The following is an 11,811-nucleotide window of genomic DNA, read 5'->3' as shown; positions in this document are numbered from 1 at the left end:
GTTAGCCTGCATTCTTTTATTTAAAACAAAACAGCGCTTATGCCTGCAGCGCCACGTAGTTTACCGCTGCTTTTAACTTTATGTTTATTATTTTTGCAGCCGATCCAGGCTGCTCCGAGTTGTGCTTCGCAGTGCGGCACAGAAATGCTAAATATGCTTCATTCGTATGCTATGTTGAACGTGCCGCTGCGCTAATTATTTGTGCTGCATTGTGCATACTGTGTTTGAAGGGGACGCTGTGATTTAGCCGTCAAGCGCACTTATGACATCGAGGAGCCAATTGGAGGAGCTCTCGGCTGCCTAACCCAAGCCAAGAGTATTGAGGTAATTACTCAACCTTAATTTGCTGTATTGACGTACAAGGTTTGGCTCCCTCCAACTCCTTTCATCCTAGAATAGCGAGATGATACAGTTTTTTGGTATTGTAGGAGTTTTAATACATAGGCTGCACGTAAGCCGAGGCCCGAAAAGTTCAGCGATTCTTCTTTTGTTATTCCGCGTAACTTTAGGACGTTCTTGTTGCTCAATCAAATAGGCACATCTTCTCAAACGCTCACACACTGTCATAATTCTCTCTTTATTTTCTAAGAGACTTGTGTTTCGCAAATAGTCATGCATTTGAGAAGGCGATAATATATGCGCGCCTCTGTCATTACAAATGTAGGTGATCTCATCGTTCTGCCATGATGCTGGCTTCCTCATTTATTTGTGATCTTCCCTTTAAATAGTTGAACTCACGAGTTCGTTAATTGTGAGTTCGTTGATTATCTGTCCATACGTTGCACTGCCGTCAAATGCGCGTTAGAAGAGCCCGCTTTGGGGAAGCGCAAAGCGATATCGAATATGCAAATGACAGGGTTTTAGGTTACTGTTATGTACTAATAATAGTCGCGCTCGTACCATAGTAGACGTAAACAACGTCGGATTTTAATTGCGAAGAGATTCTAAACCATAACCGAGCTGTGTTCTAGGAAAAATTATCTCTGCTGTTTAATATTTCTCAGGAGTTACACAAGTTCTAAGAGATGCAGGAAATTAGAACCGATGTTTCTTGCCCAAAAAAGCTCTTACATTCTGCTGCGCCTACGTATAATAATCGGCTCATATGTTTCCAGATTGTATCAGTTGTAACTTGCGCGCGCACTTGGTCACTGAGATCGCCACGGAAGGGGGCCGCACGCAATTTCAACACATATTTTGTCACAAAAATATTTCTCAGATATTTGTCACGAAAAAGGGTAGTCCCACTGAAAGAGAAAAGTTTGACATTCAGGGAGGGCAGCAGGTTGTAAGAAACATGGACATTTGTAATACACAAGTAGACGTGAGTAGAAGTAAAAATGAGCATATGAATGTAAGCAAAAACTAACCTGATTAGTAGTGAGACACGTGCATTTCGTATGCATCAAATTCATGCAGTGAAGTAGGCATCAAAGAAGTTTGTCATAGAAAGCAATAGATTAATGTTCTGTGCAAACAACTTCTACTGATTAATTTTTTTTATCGCATTCTAACATCCTTACGTCCATCATTAAGTGTCGCCTGCAGCGAGCAGGTGTGTCACAATATGAAATTTTCTTTATAGACCACTTTTATTTACAGATGGAGTTGCACTCAATTGTATGAGACAGAGCATGTGTGTTGCTGTCGCTGGAACATTTGCATCAGTATTGATGCTTAGGCTTTTCGTTCTAATTTAACTGAATGTTGCAACAGTCATGCTAGCATAGTAAAAGTTCTTTGCTTTTGCATTACTCGTCATCATTGTCAAAATAAAATGGGAACTTACCTAAATACTAGGAATAAACATATAATTGATGCTTGGAGCCTGTATGGGACCCTTGTTTGCACTGAAGAGCCAAGCAAGAGGGTCTGATTATTTATGCACTTGGTGGCACAGAGTGCAGATGTATACCTCTGGATTTTTCCAGTGTCCTATGAAATGTCTAGTTGTTTTACATTTCTAACCACATTTCAATGTATCAATTGTTTTTTTTGTATCCTCCCGCCCTCTCTCCTTATGCAATACCCGAAAGGGACCTTTAACGGTAAAATAAATGAGGATGATGAAGGTTACCCCGCATCCAATTTGTTGCATATATTGGTAACTGAATACATAACTCTCAAGGTAGACATGAAGAGAGACACTTGTCTCTTGTGATTACGCCAGCAGAGATATACAGCTCACTTTGCTTCACCTAATGTATAAAGGATCAGACCTTCCTTCCTTGCCCTTCGCTGTGAACAAGGGGCCTGCAGTGGCCGTCAAATGCCAATTATGTACTTATTCCTAGTGCTTAGTCCAGCGATTGTTTCATTTTGACCATTCACTTCCTCACCTGATGAGTTGTCAGTGAACATTTCATTACTAGGCAGCATGTGATTAATCGTATTGCAGTGCACCATATGCTAGTCACCACTAGCAGGTGCCTTCACATGGCTCAAACACTGCTACACAAATGGTAGATTTTGTGCCTTAAGTGAGAGCAACACTATGGCTCATATGTGCTTTAGAGCAAGAACAAACTAACAGCACATGTGAATGCATTCTTTGAATGGTACCCACTTGTGGCATGAGCACTACCGCTTTACGGATAGCATGAGGAATCTGTGGAGAAGCCTTGGCCACATTAAAGTGATGATTGTATTTTAATACAGTGAATTCAGTCAGCAGGGCTGTCAGTGAACTGCTACATGCTGTCCTTAATCAAGCCCTAACTACTTGAGCACAAATCAAGTTATAAAATACGGTTTCATGTTGAGTGACAATGAGATTGCTGTTTGGAGAGAACAGCTGGGCCAGTGTTATGAAGAATACTTAAAGCGTGTACCTTTAATTAAAAAAAAAAATTAATTCTGTGCTTTCACGTGCCAAAACTACAGTATGATTATGAAGCACACCATAATAGGAGACTGTGGCTTAGTTTTGACCACCTGGAGTTCTTTAACATGGAACTAAATCTATGTACATGAGTGTTCTTGCTTTCTAATTTCATCGAAATGTAGCCACCGTGGCTAATAATCAAAACCGCGACCTAGACGCTAAGGAACCGCTACGGGTACTTGTATCTTTGACATTGATGCTGTATAAAATAAGTATTTATGATGCATATGTAAGATGTAGTAGACCAAAAATTTTTTTCCCTCTTTGATACTGCTATTTCAACGATGTCATAAGATACTTCACACTCACAGCCAGTTTTAATGCGATAGTGTTAAGGACCCCGCTTTGCAAAAAAATCCTGTGTCGACGTCTTATGTCAGGCATCGTTTTGTGAAAAATCATTCTAAACCACAACCACGCTGGCCCTCCACGAGGTGCAGAGGCATTTCATTAAATTCCTGAAAGTAAAATGCGTCAGCAAAAATTGTAAAGTACGACCTAAACACAACCTCCGGACAGACATGATAGTGTTGGATTGTAATTTGAATATACTAGAAAACATAGTTATGTTACACTGAAACTCAAACACAAACCCCTTTTCCAGCGTTTCCATCATTCATAGAGTGGTGCGGCCCACTCAGTTCCTTGCAATGCCATCCAGATGGCGCTCGCCTCCGTGCATCTGCAAGCGAGCTGCGGTTGCCGGGACGCTTAACTGTCACACCACACGCCACTTGCTGATTTTCTGGCTCTTGCTAAATTGTAACTAGACTTGCATCACAAATGCTGTGTCAGGCTTCCATAAAAGAACTCAACTGCTTCAAGCAGATCCATTTCTTATTCTTTTAAAGGGCCTCTCACCAGTTCTGGCCATTTTGAGCTGACAAGCGCAGAGCATACAATGCCTGATAACGATCGTGTCTGCAAAGTATTATGTCTCTACGTGCCGCAGAAAGATCTGAAATTTAAAACCAAATGCCATTTTTTCTTCTCCTCGCGGCCGCCGCGCTCCAAGCCGCAGGATGACGTACACATGCTAGTGCACCTAGCATGTGTACGTGCGTGTGTTTGTGCTGTGACGTCACTCGTGGTGACACGTGACTTCAATAATTATTCGAGGCAGCATCTGTTATTTGTGTAATATATGCTTGAATAGACGAATTAAAGCTTAGAGAAATAATAAAACACACAAACTGAATGTCTGTGTGTTCCTCTTTTACTTTGCACTGCAGCAAGAGAGATGTACTTCCGTTTTGTCTGCTAGTTCCCATGTCATGCAGTCGTGCGTGCAGACACCGAAACTATGCCATTTTCTACCATGTTCCAGCGCAGGATCATGCTCTGTGATCCACTTGTGTCTGCCTCAGTATTCGTGTAGCATTGAATTATACCATTAGTCATGTTTCCTTGTGCACAGCGCGCGATGCCGTCAGCAGGAATGCGTAGCGCCAGAAAAAAAAAAAGAAGCGAGGATCCTCAAGTTCTGGAATGGGAGAATGCAGGGAATGAATTTCGCTTGCGGGGGCTAGATGGGGCAAGTGGAGAGAGTGTCTCGCTTGGCATTGGAGCTAGTCTCCCGAAATCATGCGTTCGCGACACTGAAATATTTCTGTCTCGGCTATTAATGAGCTGATCTGAAAAAAAATTTTTCTGCAGAATGCGTATAACCAAAGTTTGCTGTGTGGCCTGGTGAGGGGCCCATTAAACTGTACACTCATGAAAGTGGGGCATTACCCAACATTTCAAGACTGAACAGTCCATCTTTGTATATTTATCATTTCTTCAAAGCTTTCTCCTTTGAGTCCAAATGCAACTTCTGCTCATTTTCGATACATGTTCTTGGAGGACAACCCTATGGTAGGTGCTTATTGCATTAGCTGACACAACCAGCTTTGTCCACATAAGAAAAATGGACGCGCATTGTTCATTCTCCTGTGCCTGCAATTACCTGGGCTATGGAAACAGTGCTCAGTGGGTTGTTGGCTTTCCACTTCGGTCTTGTCAAATATTTACCAAATTTATATAGAGCCTTTCAAAAACTTTTAATGACCAAATGTATGGTACTTGATTAATTATCATTTTATTTTGTTTTTATTTTTGGATGTAGTGCTTATTGAAAAGAAAAAGCCTCGCTAACTCTGAGCTGTTTTTTTTTTCTTGGTCAAGGTGGCAGCATTGCACAGGTAAAATTGCTGGCTTTGAACACTTCAAAGTTTTGTTTGCAATATATATTGATGAAGTAGTAATTCTTTAGTGACCTTAATTATTTATATATCTCAGCTTTGGCACTAAGCAAACTAATAAGCATTCCATGCAGCCAATAACTAAACAGAACATCAGGGTTAGTTTTGCATGAAATTACAATGTGCTTAAAAGGGCATCAAAAAGAGGCTGCATGTTGCCACTTATTATATCCTCATGACTTTAACAGACTACTGTGCTAGTTGTGTGCACATTTCATTTCTCATATTGGCAACTCCATGAAGTGTAGTTATTCGAGCACTTGATATTCCTTCTAATCATCTTTTGGTTAGCGCTAAATTTTTGGATGTAAGGATTCATATCTGAGAACTTGGGCAGATCGGCACTGTGGTATGGGTCCTACTCGTTTTTATTTTTCTGCGCGATACCTTTGCTTGCTTATATGGCCTGTTCTTGCATTCACGTGGTAATGATTCTGTTTTCTGCCAACTGTTTTAGACGCTTGCTGGCCACTTCACGCACCAAGCGTGTTTGCTGCTGAGTGAACACGCCATTGCATACCTGTCGAAATGCGGGCCACATTTGCTGCTTTGCTTTTGTCCTGGGCCATTCTTGTCGTGACCAGTGCCAGCCATCGGGCGCCTTGGGCAGGTAAGAAATGGTGCCAGTCCGCTGTGGATGGTCACCTACTAAGTGTAACATGATGATCCTTCTAGTGCTTCTGAAATTTGATGGTTTTTTTCACCAATGTTCTATTACAGTGGCCTAGTTACTAGAAGTTATGTATATCAAATTATAAGCACTCGCACAAAGGTGTACAGATATATTGGTTGCGGAAAGTACAACCTGCAGGTAGCTAAATTCTAAGAGAAAATGAGTCTCTGCATTTATTGTGCTCCAGTTTCAGTCATCTGTTTATTTACGATATTTATTATTATTATATAATAGCAAACCTCATTGAAAAATGTAACCTGGGAGTGTCGATATTTGCAACGAAGATTTAATTGCAAAAAAGCTCCACTTGCAATTTTTAGGCTAAGCCATGTTCGAGGCAACTGAATCTTCCACATCTGGGGTTCTCAGCCATTGGTGCAAGAAAGAGGGAGGCATTGTTTAATGAGTGTTGGAGATATTTGCCTGGGCATATTATGCCTAGCGTCTTACTCCAAATAACAAAGGTGATGCACGAAATGATGCACTCATACATAATACGCACACAGACAGCATAAACAAGTGACAAGCACTCACAGTGCAGGCAACTGAAGTGTCTGGCTCATGCCACTGTATTGGAGGAAGACTAATAGGGCTCTGTTTGCATGCACGCATACTTGCGTGCACACATGCACGCTGCCACGCAAATTTAAAACAGACTTAGGGACAGCTCTTGCAGTTGTGTAGCTCGTGGAGATATGCAAAATGCGATATAAATCATTGCAAACATTGCATGTTACAAAGTGATGATGTGTGTGCAGTTAGTGCAAGAAGTAGTTAATGCAGGTGACATTTAACCGAATATGGTGTAGACAGTTGCAGTCATGTGTTGTAAGGCCACTCGGTGCGTGAAAATTACATTTTGTGTTGATATATTTAATGGGAAAGGGCTGCTGGATTGCTGCAGAGGGGTAGAGGTCTGAGGATATGCAGGATTCAAGGACAATGTCCAAGTTATGCCTATGCCTATATATAAAAGTTAATATGTAAACAATACTTAAAAACTGGGTCTTAAAACTTAAGCAACTTGCCAAGTTACAAAACAATATCACTATGTATTTAACACATAAAAAGGAATGCTGCAAAATACCTTGAATAAGAACAACATATGGACAACAGACGTCTCGAAATAACCTACCATGATTAATGAATAGATTAAGCAGTGAAGTGATTCAATTGGAGAGCACTACCTTTAAAGTTATTATTTGTTATTTGTTATTATTTGTTATTTATTATGTTATTATTTTTATTATATGAAATTTTTTTTTAGCAAAAATTGTGTTTGGTCTGGTGCTTTCCCTTTTTTTTTGAGGAGAGCAGTATGTTCGCTTTGTTTCGTTCCTGCTCTGCATCAAGTAGAAATATATTTGCATAATAATGTACACCTTGTGCTCCTTTCTCTTGTCTCTCTGTACAAGATTGCATTTGTCTGTGTAGGGATGTATTTTATGGATTTATGGATTTTATTTTAGGATTGTACTTTATGTATTCCTGTAAGATTGTGCAAGATTGTATTGTTTGTAGACAACACTTTTTTTATTTGCATAACTTTTGTATTATTTCTCAGAAGCTATAGGCTGATTGTATTTGTCAGTGCTGCGAATGCCAATTCAGGTGCTGCGGCATTGTCAAGCTATCATAATGACAGCTTTTTTCACATGCCCCTTCATATCGTTACGCTGTACTGATGCGAAAAATAGATGTCATTGTCATTGTATCAACTCACCATAATGGTACTGCTGAAACATGCCTTGTGTAAGGCGTTGCCGTTAAAGAGGTTCATTGAAGAATGGCATATACCCAGTAATATAAGTTGGCGTGAAAGAGGGTAACTGATAAGCAGCACATACACAATGTCACATACCCATGGTCCAACTTGGCCTGACGATGGGTTTCAAACCCGGTTTCCTCATCACAGCAGCTCAGTGTTCTAACCATGAGACCATGGGCTACCCAGCAACCCAAGTTGGTGGGAGAATGGTAAGTGACAGATAGACAGTCCCTGGAAAGTGCGTGATGTACCATAATATTACTCTAGGAGCCATTGTCATCTTCCTCGGCTGCCTTTTATACATGGCATGCTCCGGCGCATGTGTCTCGTGCTGCAAGCTGCGAGAAGAAAAAAGGGAAGAATAATAAAAGGGAGCTTCCTCTGCTCCTGCTATCACTTCAAATGGTTCTCAGGCCTTTCGCCCGCCGAATCGCTCATTGTTGTAGTGGACCTAACCTCGGCCCCTATAACGTGGTGACGCGGATGTAATTGTATGGTGAGCATGACATCACAGATGCGGCCACGAACGAGAGACCGGTGACCGATGGCCACAATATCCTGCAGCCTGGTTTACTCAGTTGAAGGCCACCTTCGACCTTCGGCACATTACCTTGCAGTGCGCAAGGTTCCACCACGCTGTCTTGGCACTCTCTACATAGGTGGTCAAGGAGTTCTAAGACGTGTGGATGCACCCAACGACACCATCCCCTAAGGCCACTTCAAAACCACAGTGCTGCAACGCAAGTCTGTGTCTGTACGCAGGTGCCTCCAGCAGCTTCTCAACGAAGAGGAGCTTGGCAACCGTCAGAACTTCTATGTCATATGTGGCAACTCCTCAGTGGCTGTAGGTGGGACACAAACAACACGCTGCTGCGTGAACCATTCCTTCAGCGCCTGCCACAGAATCTTATAGTCACCTTGGCTACCTCACCAAACGACATGTCTCTCGACAATCTTGCAGAGCTATCCTACTGCATCGCTGATTATTCAGCAAGAGGAACTGTGTCAACAATGACCGTTCCACTGTTGTACCTCGAAGTTCGGCAGTCTCGCCTTCAGCAGATAATTGCCAAACTTGCTGAAACCAGTACTGCACTACGGCCCCTGCCCCACCGTTGTCAGCGCAACTGCGATTGTCATTCCAGATACCCTTCTCGGTCCAGCTGCAGCTCTGGCCCTCATCACGGTGCATTTTGCTGGTAGTATCACAACAAATTCGGTGCCATTGCACGTCAGTGCCATTCCCTTTGCAGCTGGCAGGGAAACATGTGTCACTGATGGTGGCTGGTGATTCTTGCTGCACGACAAGCCACCTGTTCTATGTCACTGACAAGGAACTCATGGACACAGAGGCAGAGGTCAGCATCGTTCCTGCCGCACGACTACACTGGCAGTGTGCCAACAAAACAGCGCACCTTCAAGCAGCCAGCAGCTCTTCTATCAACACGTATGGCCAGTGCTCTCTTACCATCGACTTGGGTCTCCAACGCACCTTCCGATGGCTGTTCATTGTTGCAGACATATGCATGGCCATATTGGCTGTGGATTTTTTGACCTACTTGGCCCTTAGTGTTGACCTCCATGCTCGTTGCCTCGGGGACACGACGACTTGGATGTCTCTACAAGGCTCCCTCGCGCCTATCACTTCAAGCACTAAAATGGTACCACAGATACCATCATCTGCATTTGCCTCAATTCTGTCAAACTTCCCAGCCATCACGAAACCTTCCAATCTTGAGCTGCCAGTACGTCACAACATTACGCATCATGTTGTCATCACAGGCCCCCCCCCTCCAGTGTCCTGCCGGCCCAGGTGACTCGCTGGTGACCGCCTTGCTATAGTAAGGACACAATTCGACGACATGCTGCAACTGGGCATCATCCGTCCTTTGTCGAGCAGTTGGTCTTCAGCTCTCCACATGGTACCAAAGCGTGCCCCAGGAGATTGGTGCCTGTGTCGCGACTAATGTGCGCTCAATGCGCGCACCATTCTTAATCACTATCCACTCCCTCACATTCATGACTTCGCAGCCAACCTTGCTGGAAAGGTAATATTCAGCAAGATTTAATGAAGGCCTACTTTCAAATCTGTGTCGAGCAAGCGGACATGTCTGCATGTTGTTCGGGCTGAGAAATGCTGCTCAGACGTTCCAGAGGTTTATCAACGAAGTCACCCAGGAACTCCCCTTCGTCTTTGCATACCTTCGATGATCTCCTGTTGGCTAGTATTTCCCCCAGACAGCAAAGCAACCATTTGAGCCTGCTATTTTGGCTCCAGGAATATGGCCTTCTCGTCAACCCTGCAAAGTGTGTCTTTGGTGTCCACAATATTGAGTTCCTTGAACACCACATGACTCCCGAAGGACTCAGACCGTTGGAAAAGAAAGTTCAAGCCTTGCGTGAGTTCCCTCGCCTTACGTCACTCTGAAAGTTCCGTTAGTTTCTTGGACTGCTCAGCTTTCACCGTTGTTTTCCTTCTAACATCGCCAGAAATATTATGCCACTGACTGAGCTTCTCAGGACTACTTTAGCTCTGTCCACTCCGCTGTCCTGTACATCTGACGCCAAAGAGTCCTTCCAAGCTACCAAAAATGCTTTGGCAGATGCCACCCTGCAGTTACGTCCTCTACATTTTGCACCAGTGTGTCTTATCACCGATGCATTTAGTGTGGCTGTCGGCACCGTTTTACAACAGTTCCAGCGCAACTCCTGGTGCCCTCTCGAATCTTTCTCCCAGAAACTGAAGCCTGCAGAAATGTGCTACAGCATATTTGGTCGCGAGCTGCTTGTAGTATACTTGGGAGTTCAGCATTTCCGTCACCTACTGGAAGGAACAAGCTCAAGTCCTCACAGATCACAAGCCTTTGACGTTGCTTTTTGCAGTAATCACAACACTTATACCGCACAAGAGACGCAGCACCTCAATTTCATCTCCGAGTTCACCGTGGACATACAATACATTGAAGGCCCAGTCAACGCAGCTGCAGATGCCTTCTCCTGTATCGACGCAATATCCACGGCCTCACTGGACTTTGAAGAAATTTTCAATTGGTGCAGAGTTTAGACTTCAAGTTTCGGGACCTCTGGTCCTAAGCTATGTCATTAGCACTGTCCGACGTGCCTCTCCCATTTTCTTGAGGCACTATCACTTACGGCTTGTCAAGGGGTCAAACATGGCCATTCGTCTATTCTGACTCTGCCATCAAGTATTGGACGAGCTACATGGCGCGAGTCATCCCAGAGTTCATGCCACCTAGCGTCTGATTACTTCCTGCTTTGTGTGGCCCAGTGTGAACTCTGAGTGTAAACTCTGACGCTCGCGAATGCCTTCACTGTCAATGCTCTAAGACGACACAATACATGAAGCTGCCAATCCAGTCCTTTCGTCTACCTGACGCCTGGCTCGTTGGCCCACTGCCACCATCCCGAGGTGCTTGCTACTTATGTAGACCGTTATGCCCACTGGCCTGAAGCATTTCCTCTCGCTGACATAATGGCACTTCAGGTAGCTTCCGTGCTTGTCAGTGGCTGGATCTCGTGCTTCGGATGCCCCAGCGTTGCTACGACCAATCACGGCCGACAGGTTGATTGTGATCTCTTTCGCGGACTCACGTGCCTGCTTAGCATCTGCCATATCCATACTATACTGTATCACCCATTGGTAAATGGAATGGTTGAACGCCTTCACTGTCAACTTAAAGCCACCTTGGTGGCCTGCCATGCTCACTCTTCTTGGTCTGAACGCCTTTCTCTCATCCTGCTAGGCATGTGTTCCTCTTTCAAGGAAGACTTCAGCTGCACAGCTGCGGAGCTGGTCTATGGTGCAATGTTGCAGTTGCCGAGTGAATTTTTTGCATCAGCTACTCTTGCCATGCTCAATCCAGACAGCTATGTTCAGCAGCTCCGCTTCCTGTTTGCACACTTGCGTCCTTGTCCTAGTCAAGCTGCATCCTCTGGTAATGTTTTCGTCAGCAAAGACATACCTACAGCAAGCCGCATTGTCAGATGGCTTGAAGGCGTCTGACCATCTCTTACGCCCTTTCGAGGCACTCAAGCAGACAGAAAAAACTCTTACAATCAATCTCAATGGATGGAAAAAGTCATGGCGATAGACAGGGTCAAACCTGCCTGCCTAGTGACCTCACCATTATTATACAATTTCAATGACTTTACATCCACTGGAATGAAGGATCTACCCGATCGCCCAGCATCAAACTGTTTCTTAGGCACCGCTGCACTGCTG

General features: G+C 43.9%; 1 protein-coding gene across 1 annotated transcript in view; it reads left to right on the top strand.

Annotated features, from left to right (window-relative positions):
* The first annotated feature begins 88 nt into the window (after window positions 1–88).
* The window catches only part of Sema2a (Semaphorin 2a), a 114,757-nt gene continuing 103,034 nt past the window's right edge, over window positions 89–11,811 (top strand). The window contains exons 1-2 of the mRNA XM_050188996.3: window positions 89–324; window positions 5,585–5,737. Coding sequence (XP_050044953.1) covers window positions 5,656–5,737 — 82 coding nt within the window. The 5' untranslated portion in view covers window positions 89–324; window positions 5,585–5,655. The remainder of the gene's footprint in view (window positions 325–5,584; window positions 5,738–11,811) is intronic.

The sequence above is a fragment of the Dermacentor andersoni genome, chromosome 2, assembly GCF_023375885.2.
Source record: "Dermacentor andersoni chromosome 2, qqDerAnde1_hic_scaffold, whole genome shotgun sequence".
Classification (NCBI taxonomy): Eukaryota; Metazoa; Arthropoda; class Arachnida; order Ixodida; family Ixodidae; genus Dermacentor; species Dermacentor andersoni.
The sequence above is the reverse complement of the archived record's forward strand: the minus strand, read 5'-3'. Positions and strand labels throughout refer to the sequence as shown.